The sequence below is a fragment of the Adiantum capillus-veneris genome, chromosome 14, assembly GCF_014529385.1.
Source record: "Adiantum capillus-veneris isolate H3 chromosome 14, ASM1452938v2, whole genome shotgun sequence".
Classification (NCBI taxonomy): domain Eukaryota; kingdom Viridiplantae; phylum Streptophyta; class Polypodiopsida; order Polypodiales; family Pteridaceae; genus Adiantum; species Adiantum capillus-veneris.
In genome coordinates this window covers 125,145,234-125,172,880 of record NC_140944.1, presented here as the reverse complement: position 1 = coordinate 125,172,880, position 27,647 = coordinate 125,145,234, and the positions used below count along the sequence as shown (strand labels likewise).

The window sequence follows — 27,647 nt, the reverse complement described above, 5'->3', positions numbered from 1 at the left end:
GTGTCGCAATCTGCGACCTGAAGGCTGAAGTCCAAAACAAAAACAAGCCCCTTTGCACGCGATAAAGAGGGAGAGAGGGGGAGAGAGAGAGCCCGCCGAAGGCGGCCGGCCGTACTAGTTTCTATGAAAAGAAATAGCAATCGTGTAGCCAATGGATAAATACTTTCACATTCTAGTGTGACCATACCACTTCGACCATGTTTGCCGCTGCCAGGGGCACACACAGAATAGCAAAATTAGCGACGGAGCCTTCAGATTTGAACCCAGGATCATTCATCTTTGATTCCCAATGCTAACAACCTTAGCTGGATGTTCTTGGTGTTGCAATACCACTGTTATTATTCCATTGATAAATTACTTTTCAAACTCACACTTTTAATCGGCTCTTGCTCTGTTTTGTGTAGTGTTGTCCACCGAAGCGCGCGAGCAGACATTTCAAAAACGTCAGTCTTGTCTCTGTCTTGGCTTGCAGCTCCGCAATCAACAGCGAAATATGCCTCGAGAAATCATCACAATCCAGTGCGGCCAATGTGGAAACCAGGCTAGTAAAGCCCCGCCCCCCCCCCTCCCCCTCCTTTTCCCTCTTCATTCCTTCCTGCACAACCAACAAGCAAAACATACACACGCACACAAATGCATTTGCGTGAAAATGTCCAATTGAACCATCTACACAACAGTAAGATCTTGTACACAAATCAATACATGTTGGCCCTTCCTGCGAGAAATGAACAGGTGGGCTGCAAATTCTGGGAGCTGGCACTTCAAGAGCATGCGGCTTTCAATCCCTCTGGGCTCTTTTACTATTCTATGAGCAGGTAATTCCCTTTCTGTTGCTTGTGTGGTAGAGTTCATTTAAGGTTAAATTGGTCTGAGCCCGTGAATATCCAAGGACCCAGACGTGTTGTTGTACACATGTTTATCCTTTCTGCTTTAGTTAGGTTGATTGGAAACTCTTGGTCTTTCAGCTTTTTTAGAAACATGGACACCAGATTCGAACCCCCCATAGAACTTCCAATTCGTAGTGGTATCTCTCTGATTCAATCTCTGGAGGTAATCTTGCTTTACGAAATGTAATAAAATTTCTGTACAAGTTGTCGTTTAGATGATCTCCCAGGAATGTGTTCACTCACTTAACATTGTTTCTGCTCATTTGGTAAAGTCAACATAGTCCTACAACATAGACAAGTAGAGACTCAGAACAGAGCAGGTAGGTACTAGAAAGACCAATCAAGTGCACCGTAGGAGAGAGACACTGCCTGAGGTGGGAGGGATCAGTATCCTGATAGACCTGAAGGGGAGAAATGTCATGGAGTGCAATTATGGAGACATCACGGAGAGAGTCCCACTCTCCACCCCATGCGTTCTCTCTCATTGATGTCCCAAATTCATGACGCATGCGGGTCATTTTTCTGTCATAGATTTTTAGAATTCCACGACTCTCAGCTGAGAGATGGACTTCTACATGTGAATATACGTAGTTTACAGTATTTCGCAAGATAGGGGCTAGCTATCCAGGGATGGGAGCCCTATCATGATGTGTATCATGTTTCAATTGGCACAGGATCATCCCTAGGACAGTGATCTGGTGGCTTTTTCCCCTCTTCTCCGCCACGCTGTGATAGAGGACTTGGAGATTTGTTGGATCTCAAGCTTGTATGTGACTTTCCTGATACTTTTGACTCATCAGTAGGATGTTGATTTGGTCAAAGACTCCATCTCTCTGCTGAAGAGTTTAACCTTGTGTATGAGGATCAAAGTATACCTTACACTATGGTACATAGTGTGTTGCGATCGTCCTCTGGCTATTTGCAAAAAAGTACAAAAGGTACAAAATAAAATGTTACAAACAAATCTGACATGGGGGAGTAGTACATAGGTGGATGAGTGATGAGGGAGCTCTAAAATGATCCAACTTGGATTTGTCGGGAGTTTCCATTGACAAAAGCAACTGCAAACTGTCTAATAAAAGACAATGCCTTGGATGCTTCCGTCTCATGTGACTGTCAAACTTGACATCCTAGTCACCGGATTTGAAACCCCCCATCTTGTGGTGACGCTTGCAGTCATCCTTCTTGAGCGATGGTGGTAGTTTATATTCTTTGGGAGTACAATTATGATATGCATGTATCTAGCTAGCTCCATCCGGCACCAAAAAGGTGGTGTAGGATATCATGCACAGGAGGATGTGGAGTGAATTGTTTGCGAAGGATAGCAATGGGGTCTAAGAAGGCCTGCTCCACCCTCTTTTGCCTGGTTCTTTCATGTTGTGTCCGGATCACTTTGATCCGCCTCTGATGTAGCCTCAGGACACAGTGTCTGGACACTTGAGATTGTTTGCAGTTCAGACAATCTCTGCCCGGTGTAGTGTGACTCAAACTACTGCATGCTGAAGATTTGGTCCAAGAGAGTATTTGTTTTTGTAACCTTTGATATCACCTCTGGGTTCTTGGTGTTCATCGACAAATAGCTTTTGATCCATGCTGATCCATTGGTTTTTTCCCTCAGCTTTGTACTTCCTAGAGATCTTGAGGGGATTTTTCACCATTGGTTGTATCTTGTAATTTGGCTACATACTGCATTGTATCAGCGAGTCTGCCTTTGTCTTATTTAGTAATAGTAAGGGTTCAAGCCCTCCTTTTTTGCATGAAAAAAGAAAGAGAGAGAAAGTGGTTCCGGTTTGTTTTGCTGTATATGGATATATTTGGGGATTGATCCTTTGTTCTCATGGGCATCTTTGTGCATTTTGCATGAAAAAGAAAGAGAGAGAAAATGGTTCCGGTTTGTTTTGCTGTATATGGATATATTTGGGGATTGATCCTTTGTTCTCATGGGCATGTTTGTGCATTTTACCTTGGGGTTTGTGCCCAAATGTAGAGAGAGAGAGAGAGAGAGAGAGAGAGAGAGAGAGAGAGAGAGAGAGAGAGAGAGAGAGAGAGAGAGAGAGAGAGAGAGAGAGAGAGAGAGAGAGATGAGATGAAATGTTATATTAAACGTCTTCAAAAGGACAAAATGACCTATGAGACCAAACCGATACAATCATGGTGGATCTAATACAATGTCATCACACACTGCACCATCCTTGCACATCTTGAGCCTCTACACCCTCATTGTACCCGTAAGTTCTAGGCTTGGAGCAGAGTGCGCGGCCATGCCAGAGTCTATACTGGTTCATTAGAGTTAGTCAAGTCCCATGCTGCTCAGGTTCTACTGTTGAGTCGCCTTTTTGCTATATTGCTCATTGTCTACAGGGTTTTCATTCTGTTGGAGTGAGATTTCATGCACATTGCACCGAGGAACACCCACAGTAGAGAGAACGACACATTATTCCTGCTACATATCCCATGGGATAGATGTCATGTGTGTAAAGTGCAAATGAATGTTTGCACTTTGCTCAAGATGAGTGCTCCGAACTGTGCTCAAGGTTTCTTTTGTTCTTATGGAAGGTAGAGCCTTCTGTTCTTAATGAGAAAATGCTATGATCACAAACAAAGTGAATGGACACTGTGCGTGCAAGTGTATGAGACTGAGAAATAGAGAGAGGAGAGATACGACACCAGAGACGTTGTAAAACCCTCCTCCGAAGGCCCCACTCTCGCCGGCGAGAGTGGTCTACTTATTGATTGCACAAAGTGGTACAATGACGATGCAATGGACTGATGCAACCTGGGAATATGTCGGTGACGATGACGGGGATGACGACGACGACTTTAGGGCTGAAATCTGCGGTCTTCTATCTGCTGTCCATAAACACGCTATGGCTGAAAATCTGGGACTGTTTCGGTGGCTGAAAATGACTGTTTTGGCTGCCGTTTTGATGGCTGAAAATGGGGATCCTTTGCAAGTGGCTAGGGCTGAATCTACTGCGGTTCCTAAGGCTGAAAACGCTGGTCCATCTGCTGCAACAAGGTTGAAAATGGAAAACGCTGGGGCTGCCTGTAGCGTTAGTAAAAACGCTGGCCTGTCTCGTACTGGGGCGATGAAGGGACTGAAATGCTAGGGCTAGGGGTTGTGGTGATGAACAAAAACGCTAGCTGAATGTGTTGACGATGAGGCAAAGCTGCAAACGCAAGGTGCTTGTGGGTGTTGAGGGGTTCTTGCTGAGAGAGAGGGAGTACCTGTTGCCTGAGGGCTTGTTGTGCTCCTTGCTCATCTGCCAAAGAATGCTAGCTTGGTTTGCTTATATATTTTCTTACCCAATTTGCCCTACCTACTTTTGTTGGGAAGTCACTTAAATTAATAAGTGAAAAATGTCAAAAATAGGAAAAATAGGTTAAAATCACTGGAAAATTCCCCTAATTGATTCTAATGGATTCTGATGGGAATATTGATGATCATGCTGTGTGCAACCAAAGGATATGCATCTATGCTAAGTGACTGGGCATGCACGGTCTACGAATAGACTCACAAAAGTGCCAGATCACTTCTAAATCTAGACTGACTGGATTGACTGAACCCTGATCATGCTGTAGCTTGCCGACGGACTCATAGGGTTGGATGTGTCACGTGACATCCCCTCCTTTTCAAAGTGAGGTACTAGTACCGAACTGTATGGTGTCAAGGGAGATCGCCAATAGCATCCGAAATCCTGGAAGGGACTCTTCGCCGGCTCACTCTGATGTGTGGGTCGTGCGATACTTGAACTTCATAAAGGTCTGCAACGCTTACTTCTTTGGGCCGCGCCGAAAGCGACAAAGTCTTTTGTGGCTCCTTCGATGCTTCAACTTCGTCGAGTGTCATGCTTCTTTCTTCTTCAAGAATCGCCAGGGCTGAAAATTCCTGAAACCATTTCCAACACAAAACCATGAACATACCCATTCCATGTAAAGTGAGTGGGAAAAATCTTGTCTTCGCTAAAGACTGTACATGCAATGTAGATAAACAAAGAGACGGAGTGCCAAACCGTTCACCACACATACGCAAACAATGAGATCGAATCTTTCTCTTTTGATCTAGAGCAATCAACTGTGGCAATTCACAACGGAAATGCCCATGCTTGGTGCTCATACTTTCATGTGCTCGTTCTACGAATGTGTCATGCCAAGGAAGAGGCATGGAATGTGATGAAACCGGCCTGTTCAATCCAAAAAGGGCGGTAGACTTTACTTCAAACCTTGATTTAGCTTTCACCCATTATTAGTCATCTATTCTACTTGTACTTTCAAGACACAACAAAGGGGAGAGGGATACAGGTTGCTAGATTGCACCTGTATGAGTAAACCGACACCAGATTGGCCCCTAACTTAGGCGCCCCTTTCGGTATTTCTTTATTGCTTAAAAGAGGGAATAAACGCTGTGGTTCCCTACAAGCTGCCCCGCACAAGCTCGGCTGAATTTCAACTGTTCCCGGCAGCATAACTGTACTAGGACCCTTCACAGTCAGTATTCCCACGCATTGGCTGACTTTCCCGATGCATACGGGCACTTTACAAAACCTGGCGAGAATCTGCAGCACGCTGAATTCTCTGTTTTCTGCCCCGAAAATGCGCCAGATCACTTGTACAACGGTCCCCTCGCGTCCCAGAACCTCCTGGGGATATTAGGGACCGTTTAGGGCCAAAACCCTAAACTTGCAAAAATACACAACAGGCTGTAATTTACTGTTTTGGGCTCCGTTTCACGTGCCGGTCGCATCCGTAGCAAGTCCTCGAGCTCCCGCACCTCTAGGGCTACTTGCCCTTTGAATCGGACGAGATTTCTGGTGTGAAACCTCTCCGAATTCACCTGTACCTACGGGGGATTAGCCGCTAGCTAATCCAGTACCTGTGCAAGAGGCTCTTGCCTCGCCAATCGTGGATGAACCCACACAACTGTACATTGGTCAAATGAAAAGCCCACTAGAGGGGCATAACATACTGCCATAGGGGAGAGAGAGGGCAGTGCGTAGCGTGCAGGGCATCGCTCTTGGCACCGCACTGTACATAGGAGGGAAAGCAAGCACTCCATAGCTCTTAACCTGTGACAGAATCTGAAAATGAGCCTCTCCCAGCTTAAAATTCAACGCCGCTTCTCCATGCATGAGGAAAGTGCACCAGAATGTGCCACTTGGCGCATTTACGAGCATTTTCCCGTTTCGGGGTTGCCGCCTAAAAATCTCCCAACCGGTTGCCCAGTTGACTTCACGGCAGAGTAAGAAAATGTTCTCCTTGTCATTCCGGAGGTAATGACGCAAACACATTTTCAAGTCCCAAAATAGGAGTTCCCTAAGTTTTAGGAGATGCTGCCATTGTATCTTTCTAGGTCATCTGACCCTCTTTGTACACTGCAGCCACACCCAGAACTGAAATGTAGCCTCTGTAACAAAGGATTCCAGTTTGGCTAGTCAATGACCCCACTTGGCTAACCATAGTCCTTGTCCAACTCTAGTGCTCTCTTGCCCTCAGGCTTGGACTTCCTTTGGACAGTTCCACACTAGCTATGCAATGCAGGGCAGTTAGATTTCCCGAGGGGTGTTTCCAAAAAGTGAAAGTAAATAGATAATAAGAAAGAAATGAACAAAAAGGATAGATAGTAGTCACACGCTGGTGACATACCCCGCTCTTGAAATCTCAAACGTCCTCGTTTGCATCTATGTCGTACATGCTCACGGTCAACACTGATGTATTCAACACTTGTTGACACATGTACGACACACACATGCTCATTGTCAACCCTGGTGTATTCAACACCTCGTCGACTCATGTATTGCTTGCGTGTGAACCCTGTCCTAATGACATAGTGGTAGCTTCGCATTGTGCCATTGCTTTGAGTCACTAACTTTCCAATGACAAAATGGTAGCTGCACATTTTGCCACTGTCTTATAGTACACGTTGGATCCCGTAACACTTTCGAGCATACCCAAACCGACAATTTTAGAATACAGTTACACATGTACTATTTAATAGAAGCAATTACTGTATCCTTGAGAAACTGACAAGAAATACTCACTTCTATAGCACTAACCAAACTTTTGGACATTCCATAAGAGCAATTGCCAAACTGACAATGTGTACAGCTCCAACATTCATGTAACAGGTATTTCATTTGAGCTCACTTTAAATACCATGTACATCATTTGTTTCAAAAGCCATTGTCACACTGACAATCCATGTAGCTCTGAAACTCAAGGGGTCAAGGTAGGTTGCAAATCGAAGGCTTCAAGGTAAAGTGATAACACAGTTGGTGACTCTGCAAGTTCACCTTCTTCCATCCACTTAGCATCCATTGGTGGATAGTTTCTGAACTTTACCAAGTAACGCCTAGCAACCTTGCCTTTCACTTTTCTTTCTTTATGTGCCAAAATCTCTTCTGGGACCAAGATCTCGTCAAGTTCCTCGACTTCCGCGGCTGATCTTCAGCTGGCATATCCTCTGGCACATCACCCACATAGGGTCTGAGAAGACTCACATGAAACGCATTGTGAATCTTCCAATTGTCAGGCAATTTCAGCCTATATGCAACATCATTGATTATGTCGCACACTTGAAAAGGCCCATAGTAACTCATGTTGAGCTTTGGAAATAGTCTTTCCTTGCTCTTCATCTTCTTTAACCTTGCCTTTTCAAAGCGCAAAAGCACCCAATCACCAAGTGAATATACCACTTCACGACGGTGACGATCAGCTGCTTTCTTTTGCTTTGCCTGAGTCTTTTCTAAGGCCACTTTGACCTTCTTGTACATTTCATCCATGTCCTGAACATACTTATTTGCTTCAAATATCTTGTCCTTTGTATGCAGTATTGGAGGAACTTTCTTGCCACCTTCAACTATCTCAAAAGGTGCCTTGCCAGTTGATGAATGCACTGTATTATTGTATGCATACTCCACCAATGGAAAATACTGTTCCCACTTTCCTTTATGCTCTGACACATAGCACTTTAGCAGATCTAGGACAGTAGAATTTGCCTCTTCTGACTGCCCATCTGTTTGAGGATGAAATGACGAATAGAATTTGAGCGTGGGGCCCATATTCTCAAACAAGCCTCTCCAGAACAAACTTGTCATGCGTGGATCATGGTTGCTAACAATCGGCTGTGGCATGCCATGATACTTGAAAATATTGCTCATAAACAAGCGTACCATTTGATTTGGCTTTATCTTCTTCCTGACAGGAATAAAATGAGCCTGCTTGCTGAATTTGCAAATAATAGTCCAAATACCATTGTTTCCTGTCTGCGTTCTCGGAAGATCAAAGATAAAATCCATAGCAATACTTTCCCATGGTTTGTCTGGAATAGGTAGTGGTTGCGATAACCCTGGTGCCTTTTGCCTGTCAAACTTGACCTTTTGGCAAATTAGGCATTCTCGCACAAAGGCATCCACATCTCTTCTCAATGTAGGCCAATAGAAGAATGTCTCAACCGCTTTAACTGTAGAATCTATACCACGATGCCCTGCATATGGTGGGACATGACTCTCTTCCATAACTTTGCGTCGCAATGGCTTTGTGACACACAATCTGCCATGCATCATCATGAACCCGTCTTTAAGAAGATAGTGTTCATGACGTTGTCCATCCATTAGTTGCTCGAAGACCCTTGCAAAATCTTCATCATTTGCATACTGTTCTCTCATATCATCAAGTTCATGATGATAAGGAATTGACACAACTGAAATTTGTGGCTTCCTTGACAAGGCATCAGCCACAACGTTCTTCTTGCCTTCCACATGAACAATCTGAAAATGGAACATGGACAAGATATTTGCCCATTGCATATGCTTCTCAGATAACTTTGTCTGTGTCAAGAAGTATCGCAAGGTCTGATGGTCCGTTTGGACAACGAAGTCTGCACCTAGTAGGTAGTGTTTCCAACTTAAGAGCGCATGAATCACAGCCAGTAACTCTTTCTCATAGACCTACATGGTCATCTCTGGCCCTTGCAAGATTCTGCTCTCATAGGCTACTACCCTGCCATCTCGCATTAGCACTGCACCAATGCTACTACCACATGCGTCGCACTGGACCACAAATAACTTCCTAAGATCTGGCAACACAATGACTGGATCTGAAGTCATCTTTTCCTTTAAGAGATTAAAAGCTGAAATCTCTTTCTGTGTCCATCTAAAGGTGACTGCCTTCTTTTGAAGAGCATGTAAAGGTGAAGCAATCTCAACGAAATTTCGGATAAACCTTCTATAATAGGAGCATAGTCCCAAGAAACTTCGGACATCGTGCACCGTCTTCAAATCTGGCCATGACTTGATCACTTCAACTTTTGCAGGATCCATTCTGACACCATCCTTTGAGACAATGGGTCCCAGAAAGTGGATCTCTTCTAGAAAAAATTCACTTTTCTTTGCATTGATGAGCAACCTATGACTGCGTAGCTCTTTGAACACAATGGCCAAGTGATGCCTATGCTCCTCTTCATTCTTTGAGTAGACTATCATGTCATCAAAGAATGTATCAACAAACTGCTGGTGTGGACGGAAAATTCTGTCCATTATCCTATTGAACGTAGCAGGAGCATTTGTGAGACCAAAGGGCATCACTAAAAATTCGTAAAGGCCAAACGTTGTTCTAAAAGCAGTCTTGTGCACATCCTTTGATCTAATGCGGATCTGATGGTACCCACTCTTTAGATCTATCTTGCTAAACATAGCTGCTCCTTCTAATTTGTCCAGAATATCATCAATTCTAGGTATAGGGAACCTATTCTTGATGGTATTCTTGTTCAGTGCACGGTAGTCAATGCACATACGCCATGAGCCATCCTTTTTTTGCACCAACAACACTGGAGAATAGAATGGGGATGAACTGGGCTGAATCAGCCCCTTTTCTAACAGCTCCTGTACTTGGCCCATTATCTCTTTCTACTGAGCCGCACTAACCCTGTACGGAGGCTTATTTGGTGGGCTACTGCCTGGCACCAAATCTATCGCATGGTCCTCGGGTCTCTCTGGCGGTAATTGAGACGGTAATTAATCAGAAAAACAGTCACTATACTGTTGTAAAAACATTGACCTTTCTTTATCTAGCACAGATAAATTTGATTCATCACAATCTGACACTTCACATGCAAAAACCAAGTACGCAGAAAGATGCTTTTTCATTACAGAAGTAATAGCAGAAGCTGATACAGTGGGAATAGACTCCCCTTTAAGCTTTACATCCAGAATGTGAGTCTTTCCGCTGCTCTGTACAGTGATCTTTTTGTTGTAGGCATCCATTATTCCTTGTACACAAAACAACCAAGGAATACCTAACAACACATCACACCCGTCCAGTGGCATGATGTAAAATTCTTCAACATCTACATAGGACTGGATATGTAGGCGCAACTTTCCAATGATGGGTGTCACAGCCTTTGTATGGCCAGTACATGCCAAACCTGCCTCTGCTGTATACCCCATCTCTTCAGGTCTGATTCCCAACTTGGAAGCCAATTCTGGGGAAATGAAGTTAGCTTTGGCACCTGGATCAAAGAAGATAAGCACGGTTTGATCCCTGACCTTTCCCCATGCTCTGCAAAGCTCACTTACATCTGAATTTGGCTTGTCGCCCACCATATCTGGCACTAGACCAGCCATGGGCTTCTTTCCTTTCTTGTCCTCCTTGTCTTCAGAATCAGCTGGCCTTTTCTTTGTAGGACAATTGTAAGCAATGTAGCCGGGCTGCTCACAGATAAAGCATTTGTTCTCTGACCTCAGGACCTTCTTTTGCTCTTCAGACTTGCGAGGAAAACGTCTTTTCCATTTCTTCGTTGGTCCCTTTTCTGATTCAGCCGTAGCTTTGTCTTTCCCTGCGTTGGCTAGCTCTTGAGTCACTTTCGGAACCTCCTTGGAAACATACTTCTTTGCTGAATTTTTCTTGGCTGATCCTTCCTTGACGCCCGTATTGAATTCACAATCTTCTCCCTTGAGCAAACCATTGCTAGTGTTTGCTACCTCGATGAGCTGCGTCATAGTAGTGACTTTGGTCTTCGTGTAATACTTTCTCAATCCTTTGGGTAGGCCACAACAGTATTTTTCAATCTGTTTTGTCAATGGCACAAACCTATAGGAAGTTACTGGAAGTAGAGCTTTCCAAAACTTTCGATTGTAGTCATCCAGATTCTTGCAAGTAGCAGCATTAAGCTGGTGCCATTCTGTCATGACATCTGCTTCAAAGTCATCAGATAACCATGCTGCTGCAAAAATCTGCTTGAAGTAAATCCATGTGGACGGAGCTTGCCCTTGAAGCAATAAAGTTGTCCACCATTGTCCCGCATTCCCTGTCAAGAAAGTGGTTGCCTTGCGGACCTTTGAAGCCTCTGTAAAGTTTCCCCCTGCATAGGCCTTGTCAAACTACTGGAGGAATGAGAGAGCCTTCTTCCTGTCATTAAACCCTGTAAAGGTCGTGAAAGTCACACCTTTGCCAGCTTCTTTGCATGGAGTTGGCCTCTCTAGCGGCGTTAAATTGTCATATGGAAGTGACTGAAACATGGGAACACTATTAGGGTTCATTTGTGTTCCCTGAGCGCAATTAAGTTGACCTGGAAATGCTATATTTGGTTGATGATTTGTAATTCGAGCCATACCAAAATTTGCCTGTGGCATCCCAAATTGGCCCTGAGTGCTCTGAAACCTTGGTAGCATGCCCGTGACACCATACATGGGGTTAGGCATCATCGTTTGAGCACCCCCCGAACACTATTCCTGGCGTGTAAAACTGATTTCCAGGTGCATGACAGCCATGCTCTGGAATACCGATCCACCTGAAAAATAGCCAGGGTGTACTGAAGGTGGGGGGAAGACCTGTTGCATAGCCTGTAGGTTGCTTCCCTGCCCATTAGAACCAGCTATAGGCTGCTGAAAAGTGGCTGGCTGAACTGATACGACTTGAAAGATTGGCATCTTAGCCACCTGTTCTTGCACCTTAGGCACAGGCTGTGGAGACCGCATATTCTTCGTCAAGTGTACAGGTGTTTCCATTGACTCTGCAGTATGAATCACCTGTGCTCGAGCCTTAACAGGCTTTTGAATATGATCCAGTGACCCAACTTGTTGAGACGGAACAGGAGGTTGCAGAAAGGCTAAAAACCTCGGATTCTGCATTACTTGTGTGAACATAGCCACAACAGTAGCCAACTGGGTCCTGAATATATCATCATCCGTCTGTGGTGGTCTTGAGGACTCACCCACTTCATATGTCTGTTGACCCTGTGAAGAGGAAACCTCTTCAGTCACATCATCTGGTCTGTCAGCCATAATTACAATTCCCTGTGTCTGGTCTATGATCCCCTGTGTCTTCAAGCCCAAACTGACCAAGGCTCACTTCTATGGGAAAAAGTGATTTAATCCCGTCGATGGAACCATGATACCGGCCTGTTCAATCCAAAAAGGGCGGTAGACTTTACTTCAACCTTGATTTAGCTTTCACTCATTATTAGTCGTCTATTCTACCTGTACTTTCAAGACACAACAAAGGGGAGAGGGATACAGGCTGCTAGATTGCACCTGTATGAGTAGACTGACACCAGATTGGCCCCTAACTTAGGCGCCCCTTTCGGTATTTCTTTATTGCTTAAAAGAGGGAATAAACGCTGTGGTTCCCTACAAGCTGCCCCGCACAAGCTCGGCTGAATTTCAAATGTTCCAGCCCGATTTCGGCAGAATAACTGTACTAGGACCCTTCACAGTCAGTATTCCCACGCATTGACTGACTTTCCCGACGCATACGGGCACTTTACAAAACCTGGCGAGAATCTGCAGCACGCTGAATTCTCTGTTTTCTGCCCCGAAAATGCGCCAGATCACCTGTACAGCGGTCCCCTCGCGTCCCCGAACCTTCTGGGGGTATTAGGGACCGTTTAGGGCCAAAACCCTAAAACCTGCAAAAATACACAGCAGGCTGTAATTTACTGTTTCGGGCTCCGTTTCGCGTGCCGGTCGCATCCGTAGCAAGTCCTCGAGCTCCCGCACCTGTAGGGCTACTTGCCCTTTGAATCGGACGAGATTTCTGGCGTGAAACCTCTCCGAATTCACCTGTACCTGCGGGGGATTAGCCACTAGCTAATCCAGTACCTGTGCAAGAGGCTCTTGCCTCGGCAATCGTGGATGAACCCACACAACTGTACATTGGTCAAATGAAAAGCCCACTAGAGGGGCATAACATACTGCCATAGGGGAGAGAGAGGGCAGTGCGTAGCGTGCAGGGCATCGCTCTTGGCACCGCACTGTACATAGGAGGGAAAGCAAGCACTCCATAGCTCTTAACCTGTGACAGAATCTGAAAATGAGCCTCTCCAAGCTTAAAATTCAACGCCGCTTCTCCATGCATGAGGAAAGTGCACCAGAATGTGCCACTTGGCGCATTTACGAGCATTTTCCCGTTTCGGGGTTGCCGCCTAAAAATCTCCCAACCGGTTGCCCAGTTGACTTCACGGCAGAGTAAGAAAATGTTCTCCTTGGCATTCCGGAGGTAATGACGCAAACACATTTTCAAGTCCCAAAATAGGAGTTCCCTAAATTTTAGGAGATGCTGCCATTGTATCTTTCTAGGTCATCTGACCCTCTTTGTACATTGCAGCCACTTCAGAACTGAAATGTAGCCTCTGTAACAAAGGATTCCAGTTTGGCTAGTCAATGACCCCACTTGGCTAACCATAGTCCTTGTCCAACTTTAGTGCTCTCTTGCCCTTAGGCTTGGACTTCCTTTGGACAGTTCCACACTAGCTATGCAATGCACGGCAGTTAGATTTCCCAAGGGGTGTTTCCAAAAAGTGAAAGTAAATAGATAATAAGAAAGAAATGAACAAAAAGGATAGATAGTAGTCACACGCTGGTGACATGTGACTTTCTTACATACATACTTTTCAGCTTTTCATGAAAATGGCACATACCTTCATGCTCATCCATGAGAGAAACGTGCTCAACATACAATATGTCATGCCTAGGAAAAGGGATCGCATAAAGACGTTGACAGAAATACAGGAAACGATCACGAATGAAACACTCGAACAATGCGTGCGTATCGATCATGCGAACACATAATACTTCCTGTAAGGGTTCTAGGTTCGAGAGCCAAGATCGGTTCTTCCTGAATGATCGAATCGTCCCGTGGGGGTTCTTTGGACCTCAACTCGAAAGCCAAGATCGGTTCTTCGTGATTGATCGAATCTACAACGAGGTTAGCTGCGCTAGAAAAAGCATCCACTAACACATCATCCTTGTGAACAATCGCATCATCTTCATGCAACTCATCATGCTTGTGAGAAATCACATCTTGATCATGCAAATCATCATGCTTGTCATTGTCATCCAAATCATTATGCAAATCATTGGCATCCAAATCATCATGCTTATCATTGTCATTCAAATCATCATGCTTATCATTGTCATTCAAATGATCATGCTTCTCACAATCATGCAAATCCTGTGTGTCATGCCTGGGAGAAGAAGAGTCTGAGAGAGTCTCCTTTCCCCAAATCTCTTGCATCTATGCCTGAACTTGAGAATAGAGTCGCCAGAACTGTTTGTTTTGTCGGTCGCTCTGTTCTTGTATTGCTTTGGCTTCCTTCCTTGCTGCTTCTCGTTCTGCTTCTCTTTCTGCATGTTTGCGTTCCATTTCTGCCATTCTTTCTGCATATCTTGCTTCGCGTTCTAACTTCCTTTCCAGAAACATCTGGTCTAAAGCCTCCATAGGAGTTAGTGCAATCCTTGACATAGATGGGGAAGGGGGAGGGTCGGAAAAACCTCATGGTGGGGAAAATTCTTCTTTGCGTCTCTCATGTTTATCACCTCTAAGCGAAGTATCCATTCCGCTTCGAGTGATGACCATTCTAAAGTCGTAGGTTCTTGTGGTCTTGGGTTCTTAAGTTCACGAGGAACTTGGGTTCTTGGGGGTCTTGTGTTCTTAAGTTCACGAGGAACTTGGGTTCTTAGGGGTCTTGGGTTCTTGAGGGTCTTGAGGTTCTTGAGGTTTTCTTTCGCTTGCAAACCGTGTTTGAGAAGGATCTTCTCTTCACCCGAGTTCTACTCCTTTCCGCAGACGCACCCCTTGGCGGCCTTGCGCTCACACCAAGGTTGCTTTTTCCCACCTCACGTCGATTGGCTGGCCGCTAAGTGCACGGTCCGCTCTTAATGAGTGAAAAGAGACACAAGGGGAGGCTGGACAAGCCCTTCTTTCCTGGGATTCTTGTCACTCTTCAAAAACACGATTAGGAATCGACACGCCCAAGCGAACTTGGGTTCGTGCCACCGCAACAAGCAAAAAAAATTCTTGTGATTCTTGTGGTTCTTTCTTTGAGTGATACAGAACACTGCCAAAGCTCTGATACCAATGTTAGGTGCAACGGAATGAATGTTTGTGCTTTGCTCAAGATGAGTGCTCCGAACTGTACTCAAGGTTCCTTTTGTTCTTATGGAAGGGAGAGCCTTCCGTTCTTAGTGAGAAAATGCTATGATCACAAACAAGTGAATGGACACTGTGCGTGCAAGTGTATGAGAGTGAGAGATAGAGAGAGAAGAGAGATACGACACCAGAGACGTTGTAAAACCCTCCTCCGAAGGCCCCACTCTCGTCGGCGAGAGTGGTCTACTTATGATTGCACAATCTGGTACAAATGGTATGCATGAGACTGATGCAAGTCTAGGCTATGTCGACGATGACGACGGTGATGATGAAGTCGACCATAAGGGCTGAAATCTGCAATCTTTCTACTGCTGTCCAAAAACGCTATGGGCTGAAATCTACTAATCTTCTATCTGCTGAATTCTGACTCTATGTCGATGATGATGTCGATGACGACGATGTGATGACGACGTGCCTAAAACGCAGATGCTGAAATCTGCGTTTTCTTGGCTGAAACTGTAAACCTGGCGGAAACTTATCGTGCGGCAAGGAACTGCTGCGGGAAGGTGAGATCTGTGAGGTTCAGGACTTTATCTGCGGGTGCTAACTGCTATAAACTGAAAACGCTGATGTTCCTTGCTGTTCCGTTGCAGTAAAGCTGCAAAACGTCGGGGCTGATCTGCAACCAAAAATGCTAGGGCTGAATTTTTGCTGCTGTCGTCAGTTGCTCTGCAAAATGCAAAACGCTAGGCTGCTCTGAGGTTCTACTGTTGCCGGAATCTGCAAAAGCAAATCACTGGCTGATCTGTGATGAAAACGCTAGGTGATGGATCTGCTCCCAAAACGCTAGGTCTCCTGGGGGGGTTCTGCTAAGAAGGTGCCTGTTGAGCGTGGAGCTCCTGCTGCCTGTTTTGCCAAATAGTGCTAGCTCGAACGACGTGAAACGGGAGGCTTAAAAAACACTCAAATAATGCTATTTTTAGCGTTATGTGTTTGAATACAAGTAGTACTAGAGTCCTTTGACTCTAATACCCACAGAAAACACTATTTGAAGACCATTCAACCTTATTATGACTTGATTGGGATGTGCGGCGCTGCGGCCATGGATGATGGTACATACATAAATTTGAACAAAACACAATGCCTATACACAATAACACATGTAATTACAGATTAGAGCTCTCAAAATAATTGCAAGAGTAGAAGTATGAGATAACACTTATCGCTTAATTTTGGGGGCCCACCAAGGCGCTACAAAATAACCAACGGTGACATATATCATAATGAGACTACAAGGGGGCCAAAGCAGTGACCACAATACCAAAAACTAAAGGTTATAAATACCATAAAGATGCTACAAAGAGGGCAAGTAGCCATACAAAAAGGTAAGGATAATGGAAGTCCTAAAGTCGCAACTGTAGAGTCTCAAGACTCAAGACTCAAGACTCAAGAGCCAGTATCCTGAGACTCGAGAGGCCTCCCAATTCGTAGTAGCCGGCTGTACATCATGGACATCCTCCCATTCCTCATCATTGAGCTCTAGGCCCGGCTCGATCTCAGCCATGGATGAAGTACCTGGTGTCGGTGGCTCTGCATCTCCACCTGCCTGAGGAGCCTCTTGCTCCATCTCCCACTGTGTAAAAGGATCTGTCTGTTTGCCTGCACTCTTGCAAAGCATTTTCAAATTTGCACTGACAAAGACAAGATCATTTGCCTTCTCCACTCCAAGCCGATTCCTCTTGTTGGAAGCAATGTGTCTAAAGGTACTCCACAATTGCTCCAAGCATGAGGTACTAACTGACTGGCTGAGAATACGGATCGGGGCCAGCATAGCTATAGTCCTCCCACCATAGCACTGGAGCGATCAATCTGAGCATCTTGATTGCCAAATGACCCTCGCATCTCTCTGTACTGTCTCAATTGATCTCTGACAATGGGCGTTGCCTATCTCTGTTTAGAACCATCTTGTTTAAGATCTCTGTAAATTGGTTCATGACTTCTCTATGTGTCTCTTGCCTTGCACCTTGAAACTCTAGATCCACCATGTACGCTGCCCCGTGTAAAGGAGAGGCATATGAATTCCAGCTCGAGCTGCAAAGCGCATGGATCTCCTCATATCGCTCTGCTTTCGGCTCAAGCTGTGCAAGCTGCTCGATCATGCGGTCCATTGCCTCATAAACCTTGCCAATGCAAGGGTCCATGCTATTCGGATCTCGAACCAAATGAACCACTGGTTTTACCTGTGCGTCTAGACTCTTGAGCTCCTTCTAGAACTCGAGATCCTCTGCCTTATCCTTGCACAAAATCCCTGCAACTGTCTTTGCATAGGGGGAGGTGGTGAACTCATCACTGATGAAGACTTGTCGGACCGCATTTTGACATTCAGACAGCCTGCGCACAAGAAGAAATTTCAATGCGAAGCGGGTGTTTGAATACTTTAGAAGCACTTTGCCGCCCAACCTCTTGAGGTACTCACTCCGAACCTTGTTGATGAAAGTAACACTTCAGCAATGACTGGAGCGTCTAGTCTAGCTTGCCGATTTCTTTTAGAAGGTTGTTCAAGCAGTGTGCCGTGCACAAGCACCCTGTCACATGCGGATAGTGGCCCTCTACAATAGCTGCTGTGTAAGGTGCAACGGAATGATTGTTTGCACTTTGCTCAAGATGAGTGCTCCGAATTGTGCTCAAGGGTTCCTTTTAGTTCTTATGGAAGGGAGAGCCTTTTGTTCTTAAATGGAAAGTGCTATGAGCACAAACAAAGTGAATGGACACTGTGCGTGCAAGTGTATGAGATTGAGAGATAGAGAGAGAAGAGAGATACGACACCAGAGACGTTGTAAAACCCTCCTCCGAAGGCCCGACTCTCGTCGGCGAGAGTGGTCTACTTATTGATTGCACAAAGTGGTACAATGACGATGCAATGGACTGATGCAACCGGGGACTATGCCGATGACGACGACGACTTTAGGGCTGAAATCTGCTGTCTTCTAGCTGCTGTCCAAAAACGCTAGGGGCTGAAATCTGGGACTGTTTTCGGTGGCTGAAAATGACTGTTTTGGCTGCGTTTTTGAGGGCTGAAAATGGGGATCTTCTGCATGGATCTAGGGCTGAATCGGCTGCTGTGTTGAATGCTGAAAACGCTCTGCAGCAGATGAGGCTGAAAATGGAATCGCTGGGGCTGCTTGTACTTGAGGCTGAGATTCAAAAACGCTGCTGTCCTTGTAGCGTTAGTGAAACACGCTAGGGCTTTGGGAAGGTTGGCGATGATCAGAACTGAAATCGCCAAGGCTAGGGGAGGTGTTGATGGAGACCAAAACTCTAGGCTTAAGGTCTGCTAGCGATAGCAAAACTAACGTTAGGCTTGAAGGGGTTCTTGATGAGTTCCTGCTGAGAAGACGCCTGTTGAGCGGGGAGCTCCTGCTGCCTCTTGTGCCATTTAGTGCTAACTTTGGTTTGCTTATATATTAACTTAGCAAAATTGCCCTACCTACTTTTGTTGGAAAGTCACTAAAAAATAATAAGTGAAAAATGTCAAAAATAGGGAAAATAGGCTAAATGCACTGGAAAAATCCCCTAGCTGATTCTAACGGATTCTGATGGGAATACTGATGATCATGTTGTGTGCACGAGAGGATATGCATCGATGCTAAGTGAGTGGGCATGCACGGTCTACGAATAGACTCACAAAAGTGCTAGATCACTTCTAGTCTAGACTGACTGGACTGACTGAACCCTGATCATGCTGTAGCTTGTCCACGGACACATAGGGTTGGATGTGTCACGTGACATCCCCTCCTTTTCAAAGTGAGGTACTGGTACCAAACTGTATGGCGTCGGGGGAGATCGCCAATAGCATCCAGAATCCTGGAAGGGACTCTTCGCCGGCCCACTCTGATGTGTGGGTCGTGCGGTACTTGAACTTCATAAAGGTCTGCAATGTCTGCTTCTTTGGGCCGTGCCGAAAGCGACACAGTCATCTGTGGCTCCTTCGATGCTTCAACTTCGTCTAGAGTCAAGGTTCTTTCTTCTTCAAGAATCTCCATGGCTGAAAATTCCTGAAACCACTTCCAACACAAAACCATGAACATACCTATTCCATGTAAAGTGAGTGGAAAAAAAATTGTCTTCCTTAAAGACTGTGCATGCAATGTAGATGAACAAATAGACGGAGTGCCAAACGGTTCACCACACACACACAAACAATGGCATTGCGTCTTTCTCTTTTGATCTAAATCAATCAACTGTGGCAATTCACAATGGAAATGCCCATGCTTCGTGCTCATACTTTCATGTGCTCGTTCGGAAACTGTGTCATGCCAAAGAAGAGACATGGATTGTGACTTCCTTGTATACATACCTTTCAGCTTTTCATGAACAATCCGCATACATTCTTGCTCATTCCTGAGTAAAACGTGCTCAACGTACAATATGTCATGCCTAGTAAAAGGGATCACATAAAGACGTTGACTAAAATACAGGAAACGATCATGAATGAAACACTCGAACAATGCGTGCGTATCAATCATGCGAACACATAATACTTCTTGTGAGGGTTCTTGAAACCTAAGCTCGAGAGCTAAGATCGGTTCTTCCTGAATGATCGAATTGTCCTGTGGGGGTTTGTTGGACTTCGACTCGAAAGCCAAAATCGGTTCTTTGTGATTGATCAAATCTACAACGAGGTTAGCTTCACTAGAAAAAGCATCCACTAACACATGATCCTTGTGAACAATCACATCATCTTCATGCAATTCGTCATACTTTTGAGAAATCACATCTTGATCATGCAAAAGAGAGAGCTTGATAGCAAGGGAGAGAGAGCTTGAGAGCTTTTGGCCTTGTGAATGAAAGGGGGGGGGGGGGATTTATAAGGGCTGCCAGAAATAAGAATCCAAAAATCTGCCCGTTTTTGCCCGTTGAAATCTGTCCATTGGCTTGCCGTTCCGTCCCGTTCCAGTCATGCCGTTCCGTCCCGTTCCGGTCATGCCGTTCCGGTGAGTCGGTGTCTGCTGGAACACCCAAACGTTCCGGGCCGTTCCCTTCTCCTGTGGCCTGTCGGAATGATGTTCCGGCGTTCCAGGCCCTTTTAGGTCCGTTCCCTGGTAACTATGAGCACAACCCATGACCACGAGCATCATTATTAGTACCCAGCATGAGCACTTTCCACCGCATGAACCCTCATTGGCATATTGCATATGAACCACCTCTTACAGGTCATTTATTTAAAAAATGACTTGTTAACCATCTGAATCGTGGGGGCTGGAATAAGGACTGCTCGACCCACCTTCTTACACCTATATAAGGAGGCCATGGAGCGCTAGAAGTAGTAGATGACCCAAGGCAGCAGCATAACCCAATAGCACCCGCAGTGCTCGCATGACCAGCAACCCTTGGCGTTTTTCTTAGCATGAACTAGCGCTTGCAGATCTCAGCCATCAGCGTTTTCTGTTTTCAGCAATAGCTTCGTAGATCCTGCATCCGATCATCGTAGCAGATCCTTGCCGCATTCACCCCGTCATGCAAATTTTGTATCTGCTGAATTCTGAATCTATGTCGGTGACGACGACGACGACGACAATGCGGCAACGACGCGCTGAAAACGCAGATGCTGAAATCTGTGTATAGCGGGCTGAATCTGCAAACGCAGGCTGATCTGACCGTGAGGATCTGCTGTGGGAAGATGAGATCTGCGAGGTTCGGGACTTGTTCTGCGGTGTCTATATGCTGAAAGCTGAAAACGCTGATGCAGGTGGGGGATCTGTCGTGGTGAATCTGCAAAATGCTAGGCTGTCTTGCTGATCCAAAACGCTAGGCTGATTTGGGGTCCTATTGCAAAAAAGCTAGGTGATCTGTTGAGTGCTGCTGTTGCGAGGTTGATTTGCAAGTTGCAAAACGCTGGGCTGATCTGCACTTGAGAAAAACGCTTCTATTGGCTGAAAACGCTAGGTTGACTGCCGGGGGGGTCTTGCCGAGAAGGTGCACTGTTGACACAAGGTTCTTGTTGCCTCTTCTGCCAGATAATGCTAGCACTAGGTTTTCTTATATACTGACTTACTCAATTTGCCCTACCCAGTTTCCCAACAGTTACTTATTAATAATAAGTGAAAAATGGCTAAAATAGAGAAAATAGGTCTATGCACTGTAAAAATGCTCCTGACGGGTTCTGATGGTAATATGATGATCATGCTGTGTGCAACCAGAGGATATGCATCTACTCTAAGTGCCTGGACATGCACGGTCTGCGAACAGACTCACAAAAGTGTCAGAACACTTCTTAAGCTAACTGAACCGAACCCTAGTCATAAAGTAGCTTGTCCATGTACACATAGGGTTAGATGTGCATGTGACACCTTGTCTCGACCTTGTGCTTCCTTCAACCCCTCGCGTTGCTCGTCACCCACCCTACCTTGTGTTGCTCGTTTCAACTCCCACCCTGCCTCACATCACCTCTCCACCTGTGCGCGTCCTGCTCAGCCTTGCGTGGCCCCCTCTCGTCACCCCCTAGCCCTGTCTCGCTACCCCCTTGCCCTGTCCTACCCCAACCCTACCCTACCTGCGCCCTTCTCAGCATTACAACGCCCCCTTGCCCTGTCCCGTCTCAACCCTACCGTGCTCAGCCCTGCCTGTCACCCCCTTGTCCTGCTGAAGCAGAACCTCAAGTGTGGCAATACATATTTTGGTTTTGCAACGGCTTTAGCCTGCACTTTCAAGTCTTTCCCCATCTTTTGCAGTGGTTGGGTTTGGTTGAACTTTGGACACTTCTTAAGATCAATTTTCAGCCCTAGCATTTCTGCATCAGCCAGGCAGTCCAGCTTTTCCAGATCCACCGCGACAGAACCCAGATCTAGACCAGTGTTTTCAGTTTTCAGCATTTAGACACAGCAGAACAAGTCCCGAACCTCGTAGATTTCACTTTCCCGCAGCAGATCCTCGCCGCACGGTCAGATCCCGCATAGTTTGCAGATTCAGCCCAAAAAACGCAGATTTCAGCATCCGCGTTGTCGTCGCAGCGTCGACATCGACATCGTCATCGACATAGAGTCAGAATTTAGCAGATAAAGATTTGCAGATTTCAACCATTAGTGTTTTCAGATTTTAGCTCGTCTCGTCGTCGTCCTCATCGTCGTCGACATCGTCGGCAAGTCCAAGCATTGTAGAGATTTGTGCAATCAATAGTAGACCGCTCTCCCCATAGAGAGTGGGGCCTTCGGAGGAGGGTTTGACAACATTCTGGTGTCGTATTCTTCTCTCTCTATCTCTCTGTCTCAGCACCTTCATTCACAGTGTTTGCCACTTTGTTTGTGATCATTTGCACTTTCTCACTAAAGGAACGGAAGGCTCTCCCTTCCGTAAGTAAAAGGAACCTTGAGCACAGTTCGGAGCACTCATCTTGAGCAAAGTTCAACATTCATTTCCGCTGCACCTTACATTAGGAGTGTAGAAGAGCAACTGCACTACCATCCAAGCCAAGCTTCGGGTGACTCCAGATATAGTCGCGGGATGCTTGATCTCCTGCATCTCGCGGGTAAACTCTCCAAGAGAGTCCAAACTTCAAAGCACTGAAATCACACTCCAGTCTGTAGATCCAAGCAATGAATCTGTCCAAGAAGAGGTCCAAGATTCTCTCCCTAAGTCCATGTAGATGCTCTTGTGTAAGTAAGTGATTTGACGTGTCGAGGTCAAGTGGTAAGTGTTTGTCCACCCAAGATGGTGGTGTCGTCTCTGAGAATGTCTGAATTCCATATGCCATGAGCATGGTCATATCTCGTGTGAACTCCTCTGATGAGTGCATAGGTGTGTCCATAGCAAACCACAAGTCACCACCCACTCTAGAGTGCGCAACCTGCCGAATGATGGCTGGAATGAATGGATCTTCCAAGGATCAAGGAATAGGATCTCACGTCGCCTCCCTTCCCGGTACTTGGGTGCTCTGCATAGGCGGATGGGGGGATAATGCCCTCCTTCCTATGCTTTATTCTTTATCTGATCTCTTTCGAGGGAAATGACGTCATTCTCCCCAAGCGAAGCCAAATGAGCTACAAGGGAGCCCAAGTGCCTTGCCCCCCTGGGGGGGTCAACCTCACCTAAAAGGGGTTGGGCGGTGCAAAGGGAGACATCACCAACCTCAGCGGATGCCACCTGTGAGCCGATGCCCTTCCAAGTGGGTATGGCATTTCCTAAGGGAAAACCGTCGGTTACAAGGGCAGTTTAGTGAGGTGAGCGATAAGTTACCTGGAGGAGGCAACTCCAAAGGGAAGACCGAAGCAAGTCCTGTAGTACCTGGGCCTCTGAAGAGATGTACTTGGTTGTTGTCACGCCCATAACTAGTTTGCAAGATGGGTCTCTCAAGGGCATGGCCCTAAGAGAGTAGATAATTCTGGCCTCACGTAGTCCAGAGGGAACCAGTGACAAAAGCGTCTACCCTAGGAGCCTGGGTGCATAGTCTTGGTTGTTCTTCTTGTGCACTTTTTTGGTGTATGAGGGGAGTGGCCGGGAGTTCCCAACCCGACTCCTAAAACAAAACAAAAAAATCTCACATCGCCGTAGAAGGTACCGTCTCCAAATTTGTAGCAGTCCACAATAACCGCTCAGACAACCACCGGATGGTGTCCTGACGAGCAATGGAGTGATCGGCCACACAATAGGCAAAAACTCAGCCTGTTGTCCGCACAAAAAACTCAGCAAAGGGTGCTGAAAACGCTACTGTAATAGAGAGTTCAACATGCTTGTACGCCACCGAATGGTGCGGGAGCGTCATAGAGTGTCTGATGAGGGGGTTCTTGCACTTCTCAGCCGTCAAGGGGCTGAAAACAGAGAAAAAACAGCAAGTAAGCAATGCCAAAATGGTACCAATTTTGGGGGGATACCTGATGATGCTGTAGATCTGCAAGTTCCTTGCAGTAGGAGACTCTCCAAGCAAGTGAATTCTGCTTCCTCGGCGTTGTACTGAAAACGCAGCAGGTCTTTAAAAGACGCAGCAAGTGTAAAAAACGCCAACAGATGCAAAAACGCAAATGTGGCCAGAAAATGGCTGTTCTGGGCCTGATTTGGTGCGATGTGCTGCTGAGGAGGAAGCGTTGCCTGTAGAGGATGCAGATCAAGGCCGCAAGAGGCAAAAATGCTAGGTTGCTAGAAAACGCTAGCAAGATGCAAAAACACTAGCCAAGTTGTGCACTTTTTTGTGATGAAAAGCTGTTGAAATGCAAGTGCTAGGCCTCAAGGGAGAGATTGATGAAGATGCTCCACGTCTTGGCACGGATACCATGTGTGTGTGAGAGAGAGAGAGAGAGAGAGAGAGAGAGAGAGAGAGAGAGAGAGAGAGAGAGAGAGAGAGAGTAGACCACAAACGCAAGATATGGTGAAGAGGGGGCAATCAGCCTCCCACTGACTACCAGAGCAGAAGACCCAATACACAATGACTAGATGATGGAATTGGGTACCCTCTTGGCCCCATAAATAGGTGCCCAAGGGGAGGTAGGGCACTGCTTGGAAAAATACCCACGACCCAACAAGAAAATGATATATGGAAATATATGAGGGCGCCCGGACAAAGGTGAGCGGCTGGCCCCAAACTTAGGCGGCCAGACCAGGTACAACCTAGACTATGGGTGGCCAGGCCAGGTTCAACCTAGACTATGGGTGGCCAGCCTGGAGACATACTAACCATACATGTATTCCCTAGACCTGTGAAGTAGCAGAGTGGTGTAAATCTAACACTTGCTGCTTACCCCTAGGGGCTTTTACTTATTGACAAATGGAACACTGTGTGATATACTTAAACACATCTTTTCGCATTTTAGGTCAATAAAAGAATCTTTCTATTTTTTCTAAAGTGGTATTTGTGCCTCTGTGCCCACCCGTCCGTGAGTGCATCATGTGCATCGTGCAATATGGCTTGCCTAAGAGAAGGTAACACACATAGACGGTGACGAAAATTACGAACGAGATAGTTGCTGGGCCCTTGGGAAGCAAGAGCCTGCAACCATTGCTTACCAAACTCGGAATCTGTATACTGATTTATTATGCTGTCAAAAGAGACTACTTAAATAGAGACTGCAGACTTCGACTCAAGAGCCAAGAATATATTCTTTGCGACTTAATGCATATGCAACTGGGTTAGCTTTATCAGGAACATATTCAATCAAACCACCAAATTGCTCAAAAAACTGAGACCACCTTGCCTGGAGGTTGGCGGTCACTCCAATGTGCACTAGGCATAGACAAAAGCCACTTGAGGGCTTGATGAACCGTACGAACAGTAAACTCTCTACCATACAAGAAATGCTTCCAATGCTTTAGAGAATGAATGACAAAGAGAAATCCCTTATCGTACACAAAGTAATTCTTTTCTGCACTGTTTAACTTTTTGTTGATAGGGTCTGCAACTGGACGTGCATGCTGTTGAAGCATAGCTCCGATGATGACGATGTCGCTTGCATCCGTCTAAACATCTAAGGGGTCATCCAAGAGGCAAGGATGAGACACAGAGTCTCAGTCACCGCAACCTTGAGACCTTCAAAAGTCTCAAGCGCTGCCTCGGGCGAGACAACGCGCTGACAATGAGTCTTTACCCCTTTTAAAACATCTGTCATTGGTGCGACAATGCGTGCAAAATTTTCTATATGCGAACTATATGCTTGACACAGACCTAAAAACTGTTTTGGACAAATCTCAATCATGAACTTGTTTTACTTTTGTGGGATCCAACTCTACATCATCTGCAAAAATAATATAACCCATATGAGTAACCTCAATTAGAACTTCTTAGCTGCAATATACAAGTGACACTCATCTAAACGGGTTAAAACCTTCTCTACATTTGATTCATGTTCATGCTATTCCCATGATGCATAACAAATGAGAATGTCATCTAGAAAAATAAACACACAGATGCCGATCATGTGTCACGTGACACATCCAATCCTATGTGTCCGTGGACAAGCTACTTCAATAACAAGGGTTCTGTCAGTCCAGTCAGTCTAGATTAAAAGTGTTCTGGCACTTAGTGTAGATGCATATCCTTTGGTTGCACACAACATGATCATAAGCATTCCCATCAGAATCCATTAGAATCCTTCAGGGGAATTTTCCAGTGCATTTAGTCTATTTTACCTATTTTTGACATTTTTCACTTATTATCTTTAAGCGACTTTTGTTGGAAAGTAGGTAGGGCAAATTGGGTAAGATAATATATAAGCAAACCAAGGTTAGCACTATTTGGCAGATGAGCAAGGAGAACACAGGCCTTTGGTGATAGGTTCCCTCTCTCTCTCAGCTCACCTTGGGCGATTCCCCTCAAGTAGGTCCTAGCGTTTTTGGTTTGCATCGCCTAGCCTCCCTCAACATAGCGTTTTCAACAGATCTTCACCGCCAGGCCACCACAAGACATAGCGTTTTCAGCAGATCATCATCGCCAAGCTTTCATCCAGCCTAGCGTTTTTCATCCAGGTAGTATCTGCTGCAGATTTCAGCAATTGGCGATTTTCAGCAGGTTGTTTTCAGCCCATTTCCATAGCCAATTCAGCCCCATAGTAGCAGCAGATTTTCAGCCCTAAAGACCAGCAAAATCAGCGTTTTCCATAGCGTTTTCAGCCATAGCAGAATTCAGCCAGCAGCGTTTTTGGACAGCAGATAAAGAGTAGCAGATTTCAGCCATAGAGTCGGTCTCGCCATCCCCGTCGTCGACATCACCTAGCCTAGACTTGCATCAGTTTCATGCATACACTTTGTACCAGTTTGTGCAATCAATCGTAGACCACTCTCGCCAATGAGAGTGGGGCTTTCGGAGGAGGGTTTTACAACGTCTCTGGTGTCGTATTTCTCTTCTCTCTCTATCGCTCAGTCTCATACACTTGTACGCATAGTGTCCATTCACTTTGTTTGTGATCATAGCATTGTCTCATTAAGAACGGAAGGCTCTCCCTTCCATAAGAACAAAAAGGAACCTTGAGCACAGTATGAAACACTCATTTTGAGGAAGAACAACATTCATTCCGCTGCACCTTACATCATGTCACCAAACAAAACGACCTACCATGAGACGATTGAAAGTACCCACGACACTTGTCAATCCAAAAGGCATAACAACATACTTCCACTGCCCTCGCTCGGTGCGGAAGGCAGCTTTGTAGATGTCTCCCTTGAAGACCCTTACCTGATGGTTTCCACTCTTGAGATCGACTTTGCTGAAAACCTTTAGCTCCATTGAGTCTATCGAGGATATACTCAATGCGAGGCATCGGAAACTTGTTCTTGACTTTCATCTTTCATCGGTTTCTCGGGGCATAGTCCTGGTCGTTCTTCTTGTTCACTTTTATGGTGGTTAAGGGGAGCGGCCGGGCTTGCTCCGCCCGACTCCGAAAACAAAACAAAACAAAACTTTCATCTTGTTGAGTG

At 45.7% G+C, this 27,647-nt stretch overlaps 1 protein-coding gene across 1 annotated transcript in view; it reads left to right on the top strand.

The window, feature by feature from the left end:
* The first annotated feature begins 379 nt into the window (after positions 1 to 379).
* LOC147443084 (uncharacterized) overlaps positions 380 to 27,647 on the top strand; it is a 68,920-nt gene continuing 41,652 nt past the window's right edge. Inside the window, exons 1-3 of the mRNA XM_086529015.1 lie at positions 380 to 541; positions 733 to 815; positions 966 to 1,050. Coding sequence (XP_086385141.1) covers positions 494 to 541; positions 733 to 815; positions 966 to 1,050 — 216 coding nt within the window. The 5' untranslated portion in view covers positions 380 to 493. The remainder of the gene's footprint in view (positions 542 to 732; positions 816 to 965; positions 1,051 to 27,647) is intronic.